At 39.1% G+C, this 22,832-nt stretch overlaps 2 protein-coding genes across 5 annotated transcripts in view; one reads left to right on the forward strand and one right to left on the reverse strand.

Moving 5' to 3' along the window:
- Positions 1–4,888, forward strand: part of LOC148344691 (dual specificity testis-specific protein kinase 1) — a 28,395-nt gene extending 23,507 nt beyond the window's left edge. For all 3 annotated transcript variants that reach the window (XM_088301606.1, XM_088301605.1, XM_088301604.1), the window contains 3 exons: positions 195–278; positions 2,546–2,632; positions 3,410–4,888. In XM_088301606.1, the coding sequence (XP_088157732.1) occupies positions 195–278; positions 2,546–2,632; positions 3,410–3,514 (276 nt within the window). In that variant the 3' untranslated portion in view covers positions 3,515–4,888. The remainder of the gene's footprint in view (positions 1–194; positions 279–2,545; positions 2,633–3,409) is intronic.
- Positions 4,889–7,183: 2,295 nt separating this feature from the next.
- gle1 (GLE1 RNA export mediator) lies at positions 7,184–14,218 on the reverse strand. 2 transcript variants are annotated; one of them, XM_088301608.1, is made up of 15 exons: positions 13,884–14,218; positions 13,336–13,530; positions 12,959–13,111; positions 12,643–12,791; positions 12,508–12,568; positions 12,146–12,400; positions 11,097–11,316; positions 9,781–9,893; positions 9,483–9,695; positions 9,206–9,396; positions 8,591–8,720; positions 8,302–8,406; positions 8,096–8,178; positions 7,955–8,018; positions 7,184–7,502 (listed from the first exon to the last, which is right to left on the reverse strand). In XM_088301608.1, exons 3-15 carry the CDS (start codon positions 13,013–13,015, stop codon positions 7,434–7,436), a joined length of 1,710 nt encoding a protein of 569 aa, XP_088157734.1. In that variant the 5' UTR covers positions 13,016–13,111; positions 13,336–13,530; positions 13,884–14,218; the 3' UTR covers positions 7,184–7,433. The 2 variants fall into 2 exon arrangements, with proteins under 2 accessions (XP_088157734.1, XP_088157733.1); XM_088301607.1 differs by having other exon boundaries at positions 13,879–14,214.
- Between the last annotated feature and the right edge of the window lie 8,614 nt (positions 14,219–22,832).

Consider the following 22,832-nt stretch of genomic DNA (forward strand, 5'->3'; position numbering starts at 1 on the left):
TTATTGCTATTGGTTGGAAATAACTTTAGGATAATTTATTCCAAGATTAATACATTATGTTTGTAATCATGAGACAAACAGGCAGTGTGAAAACAATGTTTAAACAGAATATTTCTCTTCTCATCAGAATGCACACTCTATTATGCTCATTGCTCAATATAACGGATGTGTGTTTTGCATGTGACCTCTCTTAGGTTGATGTTTTCTCCTTTGGAATCGTACTTTGTGAAATCCTGGCCAGGATCCCTGCTGACCCTGAGATACTGCCCAGAACACAGGTAGAGTATCAGCATCCAATTGTTAGTAGTATTTCTATAACCTAAGTCACATGTGATTCATGTATATACAAACAATTCTTCTCTTAAATTTTTAAAAATTCCCAAAATATTTTATTAATATTCTTTATTATACAGTATACCAAAGGTCATGGTCAGAAATTTTTCAGAGGGGTGGCCAGGTATACCAGCTGACTTTGGGCATGAGGTAGAGTTTGCTTTGGATTTTGGATTAGTCGCCGGCGACACGACAATCTCTCAAAAAACAACCATTCACCCTTTCCTACTGAAAATTTACATAAGATGCATATTTTTGAGATGTGGGAGGAAACCGCAGTACCCAGTGAGAACCCACTCAGGCATGAGGAGAGCAACAAGCCACAACTGAACTGTGAGGCCGGTGTGCCGCCGCGTAGTCAACCTGTGCAACAATATAGAAATGACACGTTTCTTTTTCACATTTGTGGTTTTACAAAATGTGGAAAAGTGTTATTTTCCACAATGAAAGCATTTTAATCCTACTAAAGTACAACAATGCATGAACGCCAATAAATGCATTCCCCAAATCACAGAAACACTGTTTGACTGTGTTTTAATAGTGTTTTTTTTTTTAACACATTTCAAGTTATCACTGTAAAACAGTTCACATTAAAAACAAAGAACGGCAATAAGTATTATTAAACACAACATTAAATATCTAATAAACAGGCACAAACACGTCAGGCATACATTTTAGTACAGACTGTATTTTGAGGCCTGCACCCAAAAAAAGTTTAATTTAAATTAATTTTCTTTAATTTAATTTAATGTTTTTTTTTATTATTATTTGATTTTTTTTCCCCATTCCCGTTATCCTGCCAATAAGGTGAGTCCACTGCATTTTATTTCATTGCAATTGATTTTGAGTCCGCGTGGGACCTTTATTCTGTCTGGACCCGGACTGTGGGCCGCTATTTCAAGATGGCTGCTCTAGATTGTCTAAACCAGAGGTATTCAATTAAAAGTCACAGAGGTCCACGACTAAAATTTCTTCCAATTAAAAGGTCCGAATCAAAGTCCAACTTCCCTTAATGTCTCGCCTATGTTCACATTTTTATATAGTTTCAATATTTTGTCATTTTCAACAGAGCGCACTTGTATACTAAATATTTAGCAATGTTCACATTAAACACCTTTGCCAGTCAAACAAATATAAGGCGTTTATTTCACATTCAAGAAAATGTGGCTCCAGAAACCCAAGTTTGCCACTTCCAGAAAAAAACAGTCAAATATCTCCTGCAGAAATATATCAAGTGCTAAGCATTGAATTAACATCTCTTACGTTTTTTTTCTTAAATCAAAGAGTTATCAGCCTAAAAAAAACGGAAAGCCTAATTATCCAAGTAAAACAGGCCAACATGTTCAGTATACAATCAATAAAAATGGCTGTCCTCATGAAAAACTAATTCAAAATGAGCTTTGACACCACCTTTTCTTTTGAATATTTTTTAACATCTCTTAATGAGAAAAATGAGTTTGTGACTTCCCTGCCAGTGACTTAAATCTGTGTTGGAACGAAGTCAGGGCCATTGGGATTTGGTAGATTATTTCACACATCTGGGCTTTGTGTTTTCCTTTAAATAATGTTTGTGCAACCGCATTTAAGCACTCCTTCACAACTTCCCCAGCACTGAATTTTTTTTATGTTTCCTCAAAATCCATGATACTTTTAGTGAACATTCGTTTGCATGCTGCTGGGCTGAAAACGAAAATGTAAAGATCTCGTATACTGCACTCAAAGTTCGATGTTTTTGCGTGCGCTCACCTCAAACTTCAGCGGATAACGTTGCACAAAAGGGCGGTGCTTTGTTTCGTAGTGGCGCTTCGCAATGTTGCGACGGAATCGGAGCATATGATGCACACTGGTTTGGAATCGGCTGCAGCCAGAACGAAACTAAATTTCTCCGTCCATTCATTTAAAACACGCATCGACCTTGCTAACTTTTTAGCACGGCAAACTGTCAGCAGCACTCTCTTCCGGTCTGGTGCGCAATTGGCAGTGGATCGTAAGCAAAAGATTTGATTGGCTCAAATTAGTGACGCCTTTTCCGTATTAACTAGAATTGCAGCGCCAACGTTTGCGAATGCGCCCTGAAAAAAATTCATCGTAGAGCGGTCATGGGTCCGGTCCGAACCATCGCGCGGTCCGGATCCGGACCGCCATTTGGTGATGCCTGGTCTAAACATTGTGAAATGCTACTCATGTTTGGCTATTATTATATATATTTTAGGACTATGGGTTGGATACGAATGCATTCAAGAAGATGGTGACAGACTGTCCTGAACATCTCTTGGAACTGGCATCCAGCTGCTGTATGGTGGGCATCTGTTTTTTTACAGCTTATTTGCCCTTATGGAGGTGATGATTGCTGACTTAACAGCAATTTGATGATGGTGTGGCACAAGTTGCACCGAGTGACAGACTTGTATTTGTTCATGAAATTTGTACTGGCTCTGTTGGGATAGTGTCTGTTGCATCTTGGTGGCCCAATACAGCGCCTTGCAACTTCGAACCATCGGGTCGACGTTAACGTCGCACCCTGCTAATCCATATTAAGGCAAGAACAGCTTTGATTGCTGAGTTCATATACTGACAAACACCTGATTTGGAAGTTCACCTGAATTAGTCGCAATTGGAAGCAGGTACATTTTGACAAAGGGTTTTCCTTTTTTTTTTTTTTGCTTTTTGCTTACGCCGTCTACTGGCATCAACAGTGGCTGCCATTTTGAGGATTTGCCATGTAAAATGAGGCGTGAGGATTTCTTCAATGTAGAAATTATGAGTGTTACTGTTATTATTATTAGTCTGCAGCAGAATTTGATTTGAACCCTCACTGCTGTTCAGATACAATATACAGTCCATCTAAAAATGTGAGGAAAGTTTTGATTAATATTGTCAATTCTCTGGCGTAGCTAAATGAGGTCATCCAAAATATTCAAAGCTGCTTGATGTATGAGTCAGTGCATTAGAATAAATAGATCGCAATATTAAAACCACTCTGGAAGATGTTCTCATAAAACGTTCTGATACAAAGTTCTGTTGCTCTCTCGTGCCAATTAGCTGCTTTTGTCAATTGTGTTTCTTTGTCCCTCAGGTTGAGTCCTTCAGACGTCCAGCATTCACAGAGTTGTTAGATGAGTTAGGAGAATTTGCAGAGAGTCTGGAACCACCGCCAAAATCAGAAGTGGCTTTGACCTGAATTGCCGAGGAGATGAATCACTGAAGGCACTGGAAGGACAACATCACCCCGATTGAGAGATAATCATATTTCATCCACCTGCGACAAGACTGTTCAACACAGACAATGCAAATGTATTGAATGTTTTCGGGAAGGAATATGACAACTTGGCACGGTCACTTTTGTATTGACACAGGAGTGGATATCGTACAAAACGACTTCTGTTTCTTTTTCTGTCCCAATGTCTAATTAGACCAAAATGTAACATGCTCTTTTCTTTTTTTTTCTGTTCTTGATTAAGGTTTTAGTTTGTAACCAACTATACAGACAGTCACGTCTGTTGATGTCATTTATTTCCCTTGCATTTTTATCGGCACACTTCCTTAGTTTTTAATTCTGGCAAGGTGAGCTTTGACAGCTGACATCTTTTGTCATCAGAAATCAGGAGAACATGCACTCAAAATTGCCTCAGAAAACAGCCTTTGAATACAAACACCGGAGCTTTCAAATCAGGAGCAGAAGAGATTGGGCTTTTGACTTTGTGCACACGTTGACTTTGCGGACTTGTCGGCTGGTTCTTGTGATGATGAGACAACACTAGCAGAAGGCTCAATTGGTCTTCTCCACAATACAGAAGATGGAATGAAAGATCAGCAAAGGCATCAGCTATTTGAACAAGTAATGAATAAAATATTTTAGTGCTTTACTTGTTTTGAACCACTGTCGATTTACAACCATATCAATAGATATGCTAGAATACCTTTATTCAAATAATAATACCCCAAAAATACAATTAAGATAATTGACAGAATTTGGACGTGGGGTTCTTTCTCTTCATCGCATAGGTACTGGGTCGATACTCGGTCTCGGCAGATACTCAAAATCAAGTGACTCGGAACAAAAAAATGTTAAAAAAAAATCAAAAGAAAAAATGCAATCGAGACATCTTTAAATAGAAGTGTTTCGTTATTGTCTTGAAAATACACAAGTTACAAAGAAACATGTCTGAAAGACTGGTTTCAAAACAAACCAGTACAAACAAAACATTAGGCATTCATTTATTTCACACTAAAGACCACAACTAGATGTGTAGAAATGAATAACATGCTGTATTACAATCTGGAGTTTACATAGATGTTTTATGGGTTTGGGGATTACAATTCATTTTGGAAAGATTTAAAAAGGGCAGATAGCAGTATTTGGGGTATTTTTATACAGAAAGATTTCAAGATTCATAATTAGGATGTATATAAATTGATCTGCATTCAGAGTGCTTCTCTGTGGTTGCTAATACCGTTTTCATGTTCCAAACTAATGAGCCTTTTTTCATTTGTTTGTATAAGCAAATTAAAAATGTTCTAAATAAAATTTTAATCCCATTTCATACAAAGAAAATTGTAATTGAATTTCTTTCTTTTTTAGTTACTACACCCTATGATTTGTGCAAATGACACTTCAAGATGCGGACCTTTAAAGTTACCAAACAACAATAGGGTGACTTTTCAAGACTTGCATGGGTCTTATCATGGTCCAGTGCGCCTCCTAGCTCATTGATAATAACTTTGATTTGCGTTTGTGTGGTGTCCTGCCTAGTGATGGGAAAATGAAGCTTGAAATTTGCTTCATGAACCAGTTGTTGTATTTTTGAGTCCTCTAGATGACGCTGTTGGTTTAAATAAAGGGTTTAAAAGATGGCAAGTCAGAGTACTTCCAGCCCAATGTTGAACAGATAGTGCCATCTACAGGAGTCCAAAAGTACTGCAACTGGTTCATGAAGAAGATTTGAAGCTTCATTTTCCCATCACTAGTCCTGTCTAATGATGGAAGAAAACTTGTGTGACTCTCATTGAAAGGTGATGTTGAGGAGGAAAGTTTCAAATTAAGGCCATAAAAAACAACAACAACAAAGGGTTGAGAAGTGGGGTAACAAAAATACAATGCTGGGCCAAGTCAAGTTGCACTTTGGCTGAATAGTTTCCAACAGAATAGGTTGGTTGGGAATGGTTTTATTTTGGGATTGAAAAGGTTATAACACACCACTGTAAAATGGAGTGCACCCTGAACTATTTTCGGAATTAAGTAGGGATCTTCCTTGAGAGACTACTCACCAAATGATTGCGAATGTTGAATTTTGATTCACTAAAATTAGACGCGAGAAGCTTTTCTCTGGAAGTTGTTTCTCTTGTCTGCTTAGATTACTCATGGCAATTACTAACAGGTGTGATAATTACTTTCACAGTGGTGAGTATTTAAAGGAAAATTACGAAAGGAGGTTGTGGCTTATTAGTAAACAATTCATTTTTCATACTCTTGACATTTTATAAATCAAATAGAAAAAAAACGTGTTTGTTCATATTAATAAACAGAGCTAGGCAGTCTGTCTCGGGCCGAACGGTTCCGCCCGGACTGATGACCATTTTTGGGTGGGGGTGGGGAGACTGTGGGTGACAAATTAAAAAAAAAAAAAAAGGGTTCCATTAACAAAGGTCGGAGGTTGATTTTTGTCCGTTAAATGGCATCTTGATGTCACATCTATGAGGTACATGGATTATCTAAGCAAAGGAGAAGTGCCCACTATCACAGATTTAGACAGAATTGTTATATATTTTTTCAGTCTAATTTCATTTTTTTGTTGTTGTTGTTCTTGTTGATGTTGACCAATTTTGTAAGAATTTTATTAAAAAAGCAAAACATTTCTCATTTTGTCATCATGCAGTTTTACTGGGGAGTGCAAATTTAGTCCAACTCCCCATGATCAGAGGTGATCTTCCACATCTGCTGCTTACACCGTTAATGTGAGTCTGGATTGAGTTTTGGCTGCAATCTAAAAGGCACACTTAATGTATTTTTTATGACCCCTCTGCTCCAGACCATTATCTTTGCTATAATCACTGCAGTGTAGAGACCATCTATTTCAGAGTTCTGTTGTTTATCAAGAAGACAGGACAAAGTCTGCATTGTGTGCTGCAAGACAGAGTCGTGCAGGGACCACATTAAGTAGAATGCTTCAACCAATGTACAGAAATCTCATTATCAATGGAGGCGCTCCAGGGTCCCAAATCTCCTATCCCAGCTGTCATCGGGCTGTAGGCGGGGTACTGAAACCAACCCCTAAGGCTCGTTAGTAAAAAAGACAATTATGAAGGACATTTTCTTTATAATTGAAATTTAAAGTATCAGCGTCAAATGTAGTTGGTTCATTTTCGTTTTTTTTTTTAAAGCATTTTTGTTATTTTATTTGGTTAACAAAAAATATTTTTCACTTTTACTTTAACTTGCTTCGTTAAGTTTCCGTTTACTAATATCACATTGGGTCCCACAGACTTTTTTCTGTTGAAAAGATGCGATTGATGCCAACCTCAATAACAGGTAGCGATTGAGCAATACACCGACTGTATCTGTCACATGACTTGATCTCCGAGTTTTTGCGCACCAAGACGCTCTTATTTATTCAGCACATTTTTATGATTTCAGAGTAAATATGCTTGGATATGCTCAAGACATTTCACTTGTCACAAAAACTTGTCTTTTTTTTATTAGTTTACTATAATTCGTTATTTTGATAATGAAAAGTAGTAGCATAACTTTATTGGAGCCTTTACACAACGGATGTGATAAAAACAACCAGCATTGTCTTAAACTATTATTGCCCTTAATGAAAATAATAGTCTGCCATAACGTACATCATCATTCATGGTCTTGAAATATTTTATTTTCTAGAATGTCAGCAATCAACAGTGACACATACCACATTGATATTTTCCAGAATCATATACATTGTGTTTGAGAGGGCAAAGCATGACTTAAGGCCAAGTCCATTTATGAGGAAGCAGACAAAGTACATCCTCTTTCCATGGTCACGTAAGGTCACTTCGTTGCTGAGAAATATTTCATATGTTTCAACCAGCATCATCCAAAGTCAACGTGTCCTCCTCCAACCTCAACTTCTCCAGAATGTGGATGTCAGCTCGCCTTTAGGTGGACTGATTTGCCCTTCTCGAAGCAATTTCTATGGGTAGGACATAACAAAACATCACTCAAGAGTTTCTGCTTTCATTAAAATGAAAAAAAAAAATAAAATACATACTGTATTTTTTAAAAATAAATTCAACAAGATATGAGTTTAAGACATTTATTCCAACAAAATTTCCATTTGGATATGATTGTGCAGTAGGCTGCAATTTAACACTGAAAATACAATTTAACATGTCATCAGATGCTATTATTTCTGCGAAGTCTCATCAGATTATGTTAATTTTTGTGTCCACTCTTGTTTTGAGGGTGAAATTGCATATCCTAATTTAGAGATTCATAGATTTCATAGGTGAAAAAAGGTTTAAGCCGAGATGATCTGCGCACTATGTATTCCCGTATAATGAATGCTTTTGTTTTCACTGTAGTATTTTCTCATTTTGAATGATGTGAACACATCTCACCAATCTCAAAGATTGCATCCCTTACCTCAAGGAATAATCTAAGTCTGGAGACAGAGCCCATCTGTCCACTGCTTGTCACAGCCTCAATCCTGGTAAGAGACAGACACACTTGGGTTATCATAAAAGTTCAACTGTCCCTCAACTACCAGTCAATGTGAGTATTTACCTGGGTAAATACTGCTCTTTCAGAAGCAAAATGACTTTCCAGAACTGGCCCTGATAGGTTTTTAACAAAGCGTGACCGCAAACCTGAGAGAATCATACACACAAATGAGGCGCTCAAAAATGACTGTGAATAAATTAGGTTGAAGTCCACACAACAAATGTAGGATGTCCTTTTCCACAGAATAAGGTATAGTGAGTAGGACTCACCTCAAGAAAGTCAAACAGTAGCGTTGCAGTGATGTCGGCAATGGGCTCCATGTTGAGCATCTGAGCCAACCAGCGCCAACCATGATGCAGACCGTGAGGGGGCAACTGAAATATAGATATTACTATTAGTATGCTGCTTCTGCCTTCGCGCCAGTTTAAAAAAATAATTTAAAAATGATATAAGCAACTTTTAAATACATCAAAAGAAATGATCAACAAGATTTGGAACAGAACAATTGTGATCTATGCCCAAAGACGTGACTGACTAAACAAATGAAAGAGTTCCTACCGCATGCTTAGAGTCAAATGGCCACCGCAGTTGGATGATGGCAGCATAGAGACGGATCATGCCGGACATCCTTTTCAGGAAACTGTCTTGGCCTTCAACTCCAGAGTCATCCACACGATAACCAAGAATTCTGTTGAGCAAAAAGCTGCCATTTTAAAAGGCTTCCTTTCTTCTCAGCTACTCTGTGTCCCGCATGTCGTATCAACCTATTCATCTACGTATGACTGCTGTTAACTCGGACGCTTGTTGTGTACTCCTCTCTTAAACATTCTATACTGATTTTTGTACAGTGCACCTTTTTTTTTTTTTTTTTTTTTTTTAAATAAATCGAGCCCTTCTTCATGGCATCCAATTGTGACAGAGGTTAAAAATGAAGCTCACGAATGTTGCAGCTAGGGATGTAAAGATTCATCGAACATCAACTTAATATCGATATAAACTGCTTAAAATATGTATCCCCCCCCCAACCTTCAGGAACCAGCATGGTAACTTTCAAGAAAGTTTAAAACTTTATAAAACGTTTCAACATGCGAGTCCAAGTGATGCTTAGAGTTCGGTTTGACTCCAACATTAAGACGCGGACCTTAAATGACCAGTGAGGAAGCAGCAACTGACCTTTGATATTCATCCACAGATGTGCCATCCTTCATACAAGGATAATGTGGGACGGCATAAGGACATTTTATGTGCAGGTGGGCAAGGAAGAGGTCACCAAATCGTGGGTGCAGCTGCCAGATTCCAGAGGCTGCCACGCCGATGGGGAAGGCTGCTTCATGGTGAGATGCCACCTCTTCCTCGCCTTGTTTCTGCAACAAGATATCACATACTACATCATGAAGTTGCCATCTTCAGGTGTTTTCTTAACAGACCAGTCGAATGACTTAGCACTTACCACAAACTTCTCAGCTACTTTGAAATACACAAAGTCCAAGCCCTGTGGGTGATAGGAGGAGGTAATTGACTTTCCCCCTGACACCACTGCCTGTCCAGACAGCAGCTTGTCCATCTTTTCAAAGATTTCGCGAAGCCGAGATCCAGAATTGGAAGAGATTTGACTGATGGGTATAGTAGCAGCTTTCTGGAGCTCCAACTTCAGTTTCTTGGTCTATATAAACAGAAATCACGACACAGGAAGGATAAATCACGACTTCCAGACAGAGCTAGGTTTCTAAGAAATTGATTAAACTTACTTGGATGTCTTTTGATGAGCCGAGTATTTCAATGGACTGAGTGCACTGAGTAAGGGAGTCCTGCAACTCCTTGTACCATTTCAATGTGATGTCTTCGGCATTGTTCTGCAGCCCTGTTGGATTACATTAGTGTCAAACATTACACTCATAATACCGTCCATACGAGACAGCACATGGCTGTCTCACAACTCTCGCCAAGAAAGAAGCAGACTTCTCGTATGGGCTGTCTCTCTGTGGCTGCGTGTCCCAGCGTGAATTTTGGCTTACTCTTCTCCACAGAATTGTTTACACCTGATTTTGTTACTTTAACTCAATTTTAGGTAGGTTATGATTCCTGCTAAACCAAAGCAACACTGCCACCACATTTGACTGAGCTGGAGGTGGTTGAAATGAAGATGTTGAGATTTTCCTGAGGGGTGACCAGGTTGAACAGGAATAGAAATGAGCTCATAAGAGGGACAGCCAAGTTTAGATGTTTTGGGGACAGAGAAAGCAGACCAAAATTGTTTGGACACATCCAGAGGAAAGAAAGGGAGAAGATTGGTGGATGGGTGATTAACGTCTGTTACCTGTCGCTATCTCGAAGCAGATGTACTGTATTTCATGGCAGAGCGCCCACGACAGCTCTCTGTCACTCAATACGGAAAATGGAGAGAGGATGAAAAACCTCACACTTGATATACAGCCCTACAGCAACACTCTTGAACTGAAAGTCATCAGTTCTTGTGTTTCTATGGAGGAAATAAATCCTTAGTTAGGTCTGAAAAGTCAGTAAATCTAGCATGCAAGTCAGCATCAGTACCGTTCTAAGGGAACATGCATTTGATTGGTTAGCAGCAACAGGTGGGGCGCTGTGCTGGCTAGAAGCAGAGATGAAGCAGAAAAGCTGACAATTGAGGGCAGCTTCTGTTTCACCTGTTTGAATTTACCCACAATGCAGAGAAAAGCAGAGTGAGGAAAAATGACAACTTAAGTTTTTCGAGGAGATTTGACTTTTTTCTAATTTTCCATGTGTTTTCCATGACTGGAAAATCGCTCAAACTTCTCCCCATCTCTTGAAAGATCCCCTCCGCTTCTCTGCTTGAAGCAAGCCCCATGTAGTTGTATGCCGGGGTTGTAGATCAGCATACTAGCGCTAAATCAAATAAATAAGTAAACAATACAAACTTGTGTACTTGTGCAGTTGTCTACATTGACAAAGAAATTATTAGGTATTTTCGCTACGGAAAGACTTTTTTTTGACTGTAATCAAAATCCATCTGCTATTTTTTTTTTCTTTCTGTATTTTAGTGTCTATTCCTTTGGATGTTTCGTACCTTGCTTATGAGCTCTCTCTTTGGCTAACTGCTCCGCCTTCTTTTGTGCTTCCTGCTGTGTCTTCAGCTCCACCAGCTTCCTGTGGGACTCCGCCAACTCTTTCTTCTTCTCCTCCTCCTGAGCTTTGGTTGCCTCTTCTTGCATCAAGCGGATCTGAGTCCTCATTTCATGTAGAGCCCGCTCCGCCACAGTCATGTCTTCCACACTGGGATACTGTCCCTGTAAAGATAGTTGAATGAATCAGATACATCTAATGCTCACGTATCTTGATAGCTTGATTTCTTCACAAACAGTGTTCACTTTTTTAGAAAAACTGTCACGTGTTTGTAAAAAAAAAAAAAAAAAAAAAAGTAATTCGACTTACTTAATGAGGTTTTATATTCAAAAGAGGGATGGGCAACCTGCGGCCCACGTGGCCCTCAATGATTTTTTTTTTTCATAATAAAAACATTCATTCTTGCTGAGCCATTGAACGATGTAATTCCTGTGTTAACCACAGGATGGCAGACTGCCAACCAGGGCCTGCAACCCCAACGCTGGGGACTGTGAAGAAGAATGGGTCATGGCCTCTAGTGCAACATTGATCTCAAACGTACACAACGGTGACAACACTCTTGACAGTTCATTTCTAGTGGATGAGAATTTAGTACATTTGCGACACTCCAAAATGAAGGACATATTCAACGCTTAACACTTGCTTAATTGGACAAGCACACGTTGTTGTTTGGGTTTTTCCTTGTATTGAATGCATATGAATGTTCAGGGGAGAATTTTTATGTATTAATGATTATTTTTTTTGCCAATGCATTTCAATGGCTGTAATTAAACACAAATTTGTGGGCAAGATCTGTCCCAATCCTTAGTGAATAGTAGGTGTTGATTGATGTGTAAATATATTAGTTGGTTAAATAGACTGGTCCACCTTCTATCAAAAATAATTTATTTTTTGAAGGTCGCTCATCAGCGGTCTACTCCAAAACCCTTTTCATGGAAACTCTAGCTGAAATTTCTTCTTTTCTTTTTTTTTTTTAAAGCATTTTACACTGACCTCTACTGTCTTTCGAACGACATCGGACACCTGGGAGCACAGTTGGTTCCCACGAGTGCTATAGGTGGCACTACTTGATAGAACAGTGGTTTGAGTCTGGGTTGAGGGCTCCAGTAGCTGGTTGAGCTGCAGAATCTCCTCTTGAATGGAGTTGAGGTTCCGCAACCTCTCTTTGCCTTCAACCAGCCGCTGTCGTTCCAGCTCAGCCTCCCTCAGTCGCTGCTGCTCCACCTCCCTTAGGCGGAGATTCTGGATCTTTCAGTGAGAGGACAAGACCGCAAGATGGGCATCGTACACTTGTCAAGTTTTTAAAATGTTCGGGTGGAAATACTTGGGTGAAATAAGTCACACTGTGAAAATACCTTCAATCTGTGACGTTGCTCTTCCTTCAGTTTTTCTTGACGTCCAATGCTCTCTTTTGTTCTACAGCAGATACAAATTTTAAAAACATGAAAGGAAAACCAAACAGACACAGTTTCATGGTCAAATAAACTCACTCTCTTTCCATCATATCCCGCATGCTCTGGAACTCTTGTCTCTGCTTCAGCTCCATGAGCTCCTCAAAGCGCTTCAGCTGCTCCGACTCAGCACTCGCCACCACCATCACCAGCTTCTCATGCAGCTCTTGACGCACATTGAACGCCATCTGAGCCACACAAAAGCAACATGCATTGTTCAAACTACATGTGTTGCCCACCACAAAAAAACAACAAAAAAAAAAAGATGTACCATCTTTCCAAATGATTTAACATGATGAAGAAGAAATGTCATCATTTGAACCAGAATGAGGGGGAAAAATAATTCATATCAAACCTTTGCTTTTTCATGTTGTTCCTCTTCAAACCTAACAATACGTCCAGCCATCGCCATGGCTTCAGGGGAGAGCAAGGAGATGCTCTGCGAGGACAAGGGACTGATGATTTCATCAACGTCGCTTTCTGGAGTCTGGTTGTTCCCATCATGAGTCTGATGTGAAGAAAAGATGGAGACAATAGTTCCAAAGAGATTCAGTCAGCCAGGTAATTACATGATATGCAGCTTTATTCAAATATTTTTTAATGAAGTCAATATGTGCGTTTTGATAAACTAAGTAAAATCCCATCTACTAAATAAAACATGCAGAACAAAAAGAGATGCAAAGTAAAACATTGTCAAATAAAATTATTATTTATCTTCAGAAGGGGACTTACCTGTTCTTGCTCAGCCTTCAAAGAGTCACGACTCGATCCAGTGGAGGACACAGAGGAATTAAGTCCAGGACTGGACTGACAAGAGCTAAAACTCAAACCGACAGCTCTCTGTGGGGACCGGAAGTTGAGGTTTTGCAGTATGGCTCCAGATTGTGATGACAAACTGAGCGAATCTTGATAACCTGACAAAATGTCCTGCAAAACATATAGAAAATACACAAAACCGCCTTTGAGAAATAAATCAAGTCCTACACGGTGAAAATAAATAACTGAAATTAACTGAATTAAATTGAAGTATACAGGGTAATCGGAAAGCATGAATGATAGGTGCACTGTTAGTGACACCAAGGTGAATGTGCAAATCACAGAAAAAAAAACGAACATACAAACATAATCACAGAAAAAAAGATGAACATATAAACATAAAACAAGACAACGTAGGGATACAGATATGATAATGACAAAATGATGGTAAATCGCCACCCGACCAACGGCTGAGGTGGGCTAAGCTAAGCTAAAAACAAGATACATTTTCATACTCACCTCACCTCTCGCTGACCAATGAGGGTTGTACGTGATCTTTCCTTTTGGTGAGTTTTTTAAGGCCTGCAACGTTTCCCAACGGAGACGGTCACTCGGCATAGTTAAGGGACGTAAAAAAAGGTTAAAAAGATAAAATAAAGTAAAAGATCCAAAACACGGCAGGAGTCCACGTTAGAGCCTAAACAATCTCGAGCGCTCATGCGCATTCGTTGGGGCATCTTTGAATATCATCTACAGCCTACAGCAACAACAATAGGACAAAATTTGTAGATGGCGTGCATTCGCGAATGTTTTAAAATTAAGTGCGAAGTAAATATCAGGAATGGTAATTCAAAACAAATAGTGTCGCTGTTGAATTATATGCTCTCATGGTATTCTTTAGTTTAAGTAATGATATATTTAATTATATGTCATTATGTAAATTTGGGTATGTGTGTATTTTGTTGAATGTCACATATATTTTCGTTACTGTCGTAAATCTCGCGTGGTTTACGTGATGACGTTTTACGTTTTGTTAAAATGCCTTTTATGGATGTTGGCTGTGGGAAGACATGTTGTGTCGAGTGACTGAAAAATAAACAGCAAGATGGAAACATCCTAAACTTGTCGTGGTGTTGTGTTGGTGCGGTGAGCCGAAAGGAAATATGGAATACGAAGCTGCAAACCCAACAGTCGCAAATAATTTGTTACACAAAACACAAATAATAAAGCAGAATTGATAAAATTGTGTATAGTTGACAAAAAATCATTATCCCTTTGTTCGATCGACAAACCCGGAAGTGTGACGTCATACCAAGGGAATACGGCAGAGCTCACCATTGAAAGAGTACATTGTTAGTAGTAGTAAAAAAGTTTCGATAATACAAGTTGGAATTAAAGGGGCATCACTTTAATTGCAGATCTTTTCACAATGGGGATCTCTATAGTTATGAAGACTTTATGGAAGCAAAAATGTTTCCAATTACATATAAAGAATTTCTTTATGTTATTGCCCACAGGAATACTTGTATGAAAAACATCTTGCTTACGCTACCAGAAGGTTATCCCTTTGATGCATGATCTTGAAGTTGGCGGAATTGATTTAACAGAAAAGAAATGCACCAACAGGTATATACAAGGGGAGCATCAATGTAAAAGTAGGATCGTACCCAGACAAAAATCGTTTTGGAATTCACAACTTGAAGATATCAATTGGAGCAGAGCATGGTTAAGTCTCTTTAAATTCTGTTTCTCTAATCAGTGCAAAGAAATTCATTTCAAAATTTGACACAATATCTGTCCGAGTAAGGTAATAATTTCCAATTTTGTTGATATTTATGTAATTTGTTCCTTTTGCCAAATTGATCCTGACACCACAATTCACTTATTTTGTCGCTGCCCAGTTACATCTAAGTTTTGGAGTGATTTAAAGTACTTTATTTTGACGAGATCTGGTTTGTGATGAGGCGGCATGGTAGCCGACTGGTTAGCACGATGGCCTCACAGTGAAAGACAGCATTGGTCGTGGGTTCTATCCCGGCTCCGGCCTTCCTGTGAGGCGTTTGTAATTTCTCCAAGTGCCCGCATTGACCGGGTAGTCCGGTTTCCTTCCGCATTTCAAAAACATGCATATCAGGTTGATTGCACACTTGCCTCTAGGTATGAGTGTGAGCGCGGATGGTTGTTTGTGCCTGTGTGCCCTGCAATTGGCTGGCAACCAGTTCAGGGTGTCCCCCGCCTACTGCCCGAAGATAGCTGGGATAGGCTCCAGCGCCCCTAGTGAATCAGGCCAGTCAGAAGATTTCCCATAAAGCGAAATATCAAGCGGAACTGATGGGATCCAGTTATTTGAAGAGTTGGAGGAAAAGGAGCTTGTTGGAATTATGTCCAAGTGTGAGCCAGATGTTCAGGAGACCTACAGTCTTGTGCCTGAATGACCAGACATGGAGTGGAAACTAGCGTGATCGAGGCTGGATGAAATGGTAAAATATGTAGCGTTATGGCATTCATCTAGGCTTCTTTTTGAATTGGTTTCAAGTTTTCTATACGATATGACAGTGGTCGGTCTGATCTCAAAAGGAGACGAGAGAGTTTACTGGGAGGAGGTCCAGAGACTAACTTCTTGGGGTGAGAAAAGCAATCTATAGCTGAACACGAAAAAAAAACCGAACGAGATCGTCATCGACTTCAGGAGGAACAAGACTGTTTTACAAAGATATGCATGATGATATTATATACGGCCACATTAGATTTGCCACACTAAGGATGTTTTTAAATTACTTCTTAAACCCATGTCTTCTTTGGTTTTCCTAACTATTCTTAAAAGTTGCAAACAGTTTTTTTTCTCATTATGGTTTCCAGCTTTTTATTATATTTATTACATTTGATTGATTTTATCTTCTGTAATGTTACCAACTGGTTAGACTTTGGATACAGTACATATGCAATTTTATGTTAAGAAATCTGTATTCATGTTGGGAAAAAAATAGACACTGTCTTGCTACAAAGCTGAGGGAGCAGAGGCAAAGAAATAAAATCAGTGCACCACTCATGTTGTAATGTATTCTGCAGGACTGAATAAATCCTGGAAAATGGAGCATGTTAGTTTGTCCCCTATCCACACCCAGTTACGTACACACAATATTTTTATAAAAAAGGAATGCATGAAAAAAATGGCAAAGACTGTCCAATTAATATATTTGTCAAAGTCACTTGAAAGCAGTTGCTAACACAGCATAAAATGTATGTCATGTATTATTGAATTACCCTTCACTGCTATGCAGTTACAGTATCTTTGCATTCAAACCGCACATACATACAGTATACAATCAATAATGGATGTCAAAGTCGTTGAAACCTGGCTGTCAGTCGATAGATAGGTGGATAGACACATCACTTTATTTTTCTCATGAGGGAAATCAAGCAAGATACTGAAGCCTCACTGCAATGTTCTCAATGTACTACTGAATGCAAAGACCTGCATCATTTCCTTCAGCTCTGTAAGCAAAGAGCAGTAGAATAAACGTCTGATTGATCTACCATATGTATGATGATCACATCTTAGCATTTCTTTCATGATCTGGTAATGCATACAGAGTTAAAATGGCAGATTTTACAAATCCGTTTTTACTACATAATGTATTTTGCTTTTTCTTCTAATATAGCAGCTATACCAGTGCTTTTGATCAGTGGACGTCCTAGAATTATCAACCCCCAATGTATAACAATGTAAAACAACTGGGATTTGGTGGTGCATCAGAACATTTTTTTTAGAAAGTGTGTCCTGCGTCATACAGACAGATGGCGTGTTTGTGAAATAGAGCATGAAGGTCAGTTGTGGTACATAGCTTTTTTTGGATCAATAATTATAGGTAAAGCGATGGACTGTCAGAGGCATGACCTACCAGTTCATGGTTGAGTGAACTGTCAGATGTTGGTTTGGATGGATGTCTTGTGTGTTGTGGGGGGTGAAGCTATTTTTAGCTGGACTTGATTGGTGTTCCAATATTGATTGCATATTCGTAAAACAGTTCTGCAACAGTGTCTCAAAGAAACGTGTACATTCCAGCATATTACACATTGATGAAAAATCACAAATGGCCACCAATCATGTCAAATCCCCCCTTCTTAGTTTTCTAAATAACAGGGTGCTTTCAAGTGACCATGTGTGCAGGAGAGTCTTTGTACTTGAGTAATGTAGCGTTTTAATTAATGTCTCAAGGGCCTCTTCAAGTCACAGTCTAATTGTGTTTCCCCCCTGCAAATGTGTGACCCATAAAGTTCTGAGTGAGGAGAGGTTTGTCTTGAAGGGCTTGTTGGAAGCAATCTCAACTTAATGCAAAATGTCGATTGGGAAGCCGGAATGGAAGGGCTCTTTTATGGGTCACTCCGGGAGGTTCAATCGTATAAATCACATTCCAACCCCAAACCCACTTTACAGTCTACAATAACTACATCAGAACACTGTAAAAACTCCATCTTTCACTTGAGGTAGTTTTTCTTACATCATTATAGCAATATATTGTTGGTTGGGTGATCCTGGAAAAAGTCGGAAATTATACTACTGCTACGTTGCACCTTTCTGTTAACAGGATCCGACTGAAGCCAGGACTCAACAGGAATACAGGGACTTGACGACCAGAAAAAAAGCCTCAATGTACCGTGAGCCTGATGAGCATAACTGGGAGTAAATATGCCATGCATTCTCCTGCTAGTAAATGGTGACACCAGCTCAAAAACACAACAAAAACATGTTTTTTTTTAAATTTTATTTCATTTTATTTTTTAAGCACATTTTTGCTGACTTCAAGACAGAGCAACAAAGACAGGAAAGATGAGAGGGACAGCATCTGAGGACATTGTCATGAAGGCACTTGTCCAACCAAATGAGAAATTCAAAAGTTCTGACATTGTGCGCATTAAATGTGGATAAATCAGATACAAACGGAGTGTTGATGTTTGTGAAAGAACATCCTCACACTGTGATCCAAACTCCAGTCATAAACAATGGTCGGCTTACGCAAGCAAAGTTTCCATGAACGAAGATCAAGCGTAGGTGAGGCATCAAGAAAACAGGTCTGATGGTCAACACGGAGGCCACTTATCAAATAATAAATGATCTGCAGAGGTTCAAAGTGTTCGACGATAGGGTCCAAGCAGAGACACAATGGCTGACGGCACAAGATCAAATGGAGTGGCAAAGAGCAGGGGGAGATGTGGAGGTGTACCTGATGGACAACATAGGGCAATGGCACAATGTATATATATATATATATATATATATATATATATATATATATATACATACACATTTTAGAGCAGGGGTGGGCAAACCTCTATGGTGGGCCACAATGGGTTCTAAAATTTGACAGAGGGGCCGGACCAGGAGAAGATGGATGGAGTGTTTTGGTAACCTCACTTCATCGAATTTTGAATGAAAATGAACAAAAGTGTTACAACAAAATATATGTTTTTGACACACCACAGTATTTAGAAAATAAAACATTAACAAGTTTTATTAATTTAATTTTTTCAAGTTCGGCGGGCCGGATTAAAACGTTTAATGGGCCGCATATGGCCCCTGTGCCGTAGTTTGCCCACGCCTGTATTAGAGCTATATAGTTGCAACATCTTCAAGAAAGGCAATTGATGTTCTACAACACAGCGTTGGGACAAATCTCACATTCACTAACACCACATGTTTTTTTATTATTAACACACTTTGCATGGTGATAATGATGACAAATGCAATACATGTTGTAACATGCAGACATTGCATGAGATCATTGGTGTGATTGGTGTTTAGTTACCCCCCCATCTCAGACTGACTACATGATAGCGGGCAGGTAAGCATTGAAATACCTGTTGTTTCCCGGCTTGGTTTGTCCCTTCTGTTGTCACCTACTATTTGAAATGGTGATAATTTCCACCAAATTCATATGCACATTCCTACTCTCGTTCATCTCAACCTGTGAAAATATAAAAGCCTGCAAAATATTTGGGGTTTATTGACATCAAAGGTGAGCTTCTATGAGGAAAAGCAAACGTCGCCTGCACAAAGTCGCAAATATTATTTGTCTGGCCAGGAAATGTCCATCAACTCGCGTGAAGAATTTAAAATTCGATTTATAATTGTGTTTTATTTTATCGTATTAAGTTCTCATTCATTGCAATTTCTGTATGATTAGATTATGATAAGAAACTAAACATGAAAATAATAAGAACTTTTTGTGTAATGTTTGTGAGTGTGTTTGAATAAGTTATTAACTTCTAAGCGATAAATTAATTCAAAAGCTGGTGAATTCGTAGGACAGGATCCCGAGGAGCATACTCAGCAAATTTTTTTATGCCGTGCAGTGTAGTGAGCTGTGCAATGACCTCTATGGTGGTAAACCGATAAGACTTTGTAAAGGCAAAACATCCGTGGATGGCTTTGTTTGGTCCTGAGTCAGCAATTCATTTGCATCTCATGAAGAAGGGATTTTCCTTTGAGGAAATGTTCAGGACTGCAACGATGCAGGAGATTTTTTTTATCATTTATTTTTTTTCATGGTCAAAAGACACACCCTGACACCATGAAGCACATGGAAACCCGCGCAAGCTATTCGTCATAGATTTGCATCTTGGTCATTGGTGGCACCATAGTTGATACCAGAATCCGCTCAGCAACGTCAGGGGAGGGATGTCACTAGTCACCACACTCCTTAGGGTCACGGTTTTATATCAAAACCAAAACTATCACTGAGCAGCATACAAGCAAACAATGAAACAAAGAAATATAATTGACACAAAACATGCATCTCTCATGCCATTCATATCCCAAAAAGAAATAAAAATAACACAAAAAGCGTACTGATGCATTCTGGGAGCCTATCAGCCTCAGCCAATCATATGGCTGGTTAGAGAGATGTGAGTGGTTTGCTTTTTTTTTTTTTTTTTCAGTCTGTTGTCTAAACCTGTGATGTTAATTGCTTGCAATAACGCAAATGATAAGACAGACTACGACATCGTGGATAGCTGCCCTTTTGTCCAGCTTTCTCCCGCACGTAAATACTGGTCTGTTCTAACTGATTTTGTGAAACCATCACCAAATGAGGTATTAACGTCAATCAGCAGATAGAGCTAACATGCACTCTCAAATACTCAAAGGGGTAGTAGGCCTGTTGCCCGTTCTTGACCACTGGCTGTCAAGCGCCAAAAACTATTAAATCAAGTAAACGAACGGAGGTGATATAAGTCAACGGAGGTGGTGGTTGAGGACGTGGGTGAAAATCAAATTTTTTTCCCACGATACCGCAGGCATTGAATTGTGCTAGGTTAGAGTTAGTATGTTCACACATACTGATAAAATGTAGGTAAGCACAGCATTTGAATAATGTTGCAGGATATTGACTTGTGCATGCGCAAATCAATACTCTGTGGCATTATAGGGAAAAAGCAGAATGGATATCATGCACTGCAGACATAAACATAAAACCTTAAACAGTACTAATAAATAGCGTTGAGGCGAGGATGCCTCAAGAATTGTTGCGGCACGTTTGGCAAACTGGTGATACTGTGTTGGCACTGTGTCACGACTGTGTCAATCTGTTGCTGAAGAGGACACTTCCTATATCCCATATCATTGCATTTTAATTTTATTTTTTTTAAATAAATCAAACTATTTCCTCTGTGTCTTTCATATTAGGTATACGCATTTTTTAAAAACACCTTATTGAACATCGAAAATGACAATCTCTCAATTCTCAGTCAGTTGGACCGGTGCTAATTGAATTGTTTGACAGAAGTTGTCGATCCGGCCATTGAGATGTCCATTCCGTCAGAATAGAAGGTTGTAGAGCCATGGAAGCTCATCACTTTGGTTTTGAGTGTCTCTTTTTTGTACTGACGTCATTTTTACATGCAAAGCTATTATGTAAGTGCTAATATTAACATCAATCAAGCATCCCTTTAAAACAGGCCACCAGGTTCAAAAGCCGAAATTAAAATGGGGGAAAAAAAGCAAAAGAAATGTGATCTTCATTTTAGATGTCCAAAGGGTTTGTGGCGCCAGTGGTTCTTCTTATAAATCTGCCAACAAATGTCCCTCTTCACTTGCCAAACTGTGATGCGTCAGTGACAGTCTCAACGGCCAATGTAGGCAACTACACGTAGCCTAAAAAAATGTATGTTGATATCTCTACTTATGCTCACATCAACCTCTGAAAATATGAGAATAATCGCCTGGGAATTATGAAGTTGATGGTTTCCTCTCCATGGATGTGCTCAATATAAAACTTATGTCCCTTAATGAAGAAAACACTTTGTCCAAACACATCAAAGCACATGATTTAGCCTAGTGAGTGTTTTAACATTGACACCTATCTCCAATAATGTGCATTAATGCAAGGCTATTTAATTAATAATTAAACTTTATCCATGCAAAAATAAAGGTTGAATAAGACATCGAAGAATGCTTGGGTAGCAATGACCTTTTGCTACTTGTGCACATCCCACAGAGCAGGAGGACACTTATGGCTTTTATTGCTGTGATTTGAAAAGTCACATTCACTCTTTATGAAATCTCATTTACCTTTTTTATGTTAGCGTTGTTGTCAAGCTGAGGCCAAAATTTATCACAATTGAGATGGTTCAAAACTATTAAGTTGTTCACAATCAGCTTTGTGTTAATCAGAACACAACTGCATACAAATACCTGACCTTTCCATTACTTCTCTGGACAAAATCATGATCCACAAATATCTTCAAATGAATCAATTATCTCGGCATCAAACAGGAAGCGGTTGTGTGGTTTGCTGTAAAACAGCTGATCATCATGTAGAAGTCAAACATAGGTCAATGCTAATGAGCTTTGGACTGGACTGTTTTAATGGTGTCATGACGCCATTGATGAGGATGATGATGAATCCCTTATAGAAACCAATTATGAGGTTGGTAATGATGTGGCCAGGACATATTGAGCTGAGTGTTTAGAATATGAGTGTCACAAAATTCATCACAACTCTCAGGGACTTTCTCATCTCAGAGGTCATCAGCAAATGTGGAATTATCTCATGGCACTCTCTTGTTTACAAATGACAGCCTACTGCCCGAAGATAGCTGGGATAGGCTCCCACATTCCAAAAACATGCATGACAGGTTAATTGGACACTCAGAATTTCCCCTAGGTGGGATTGTGAGCGTGGATGGTTGTTCGTCTATGTGTGCCCTGCGATTGGCTGGCAACCAGTTCGGGGTGTACCCCGCCTACTGCCTGAAGATAGCTGGGATAGGCTCCAGCAGTTTGCGGGGGCAAAACTCATGAGGAGAAGCGGAAAAGATCATGGATGGATGTATGAATTTTCTTGCCTTCAACTTAAAGGAATTATCCAGCAGATGGCCCATTTTTCACTAACAAGCTCAGTTTATATATGTATTTGATCAGGAAACTGAAATCAGTGATCATTTTCTTTTTTTGTTCATTCTGGAGAAATGAG

Source organism: Idiotropiscis lumnitzeri, chromosome 1 (assembly GCF_059441095.1).
Source record: "Idiotropiscis lumnitzeri isolate Australia: NSW breed Sydney's pygmy pipehorse chromosome 1, RoL_Ilum_1.0, whole genome shotgun sequence".
In the NCBI taxonomy this organism is placed as follows: Eukaryota; Metazoa; Chordata; class Actinopteri; order Syngnathiformes; family Syngnathidae; genus Idiotropiscis; species Idiotropiscis lumnitzeri.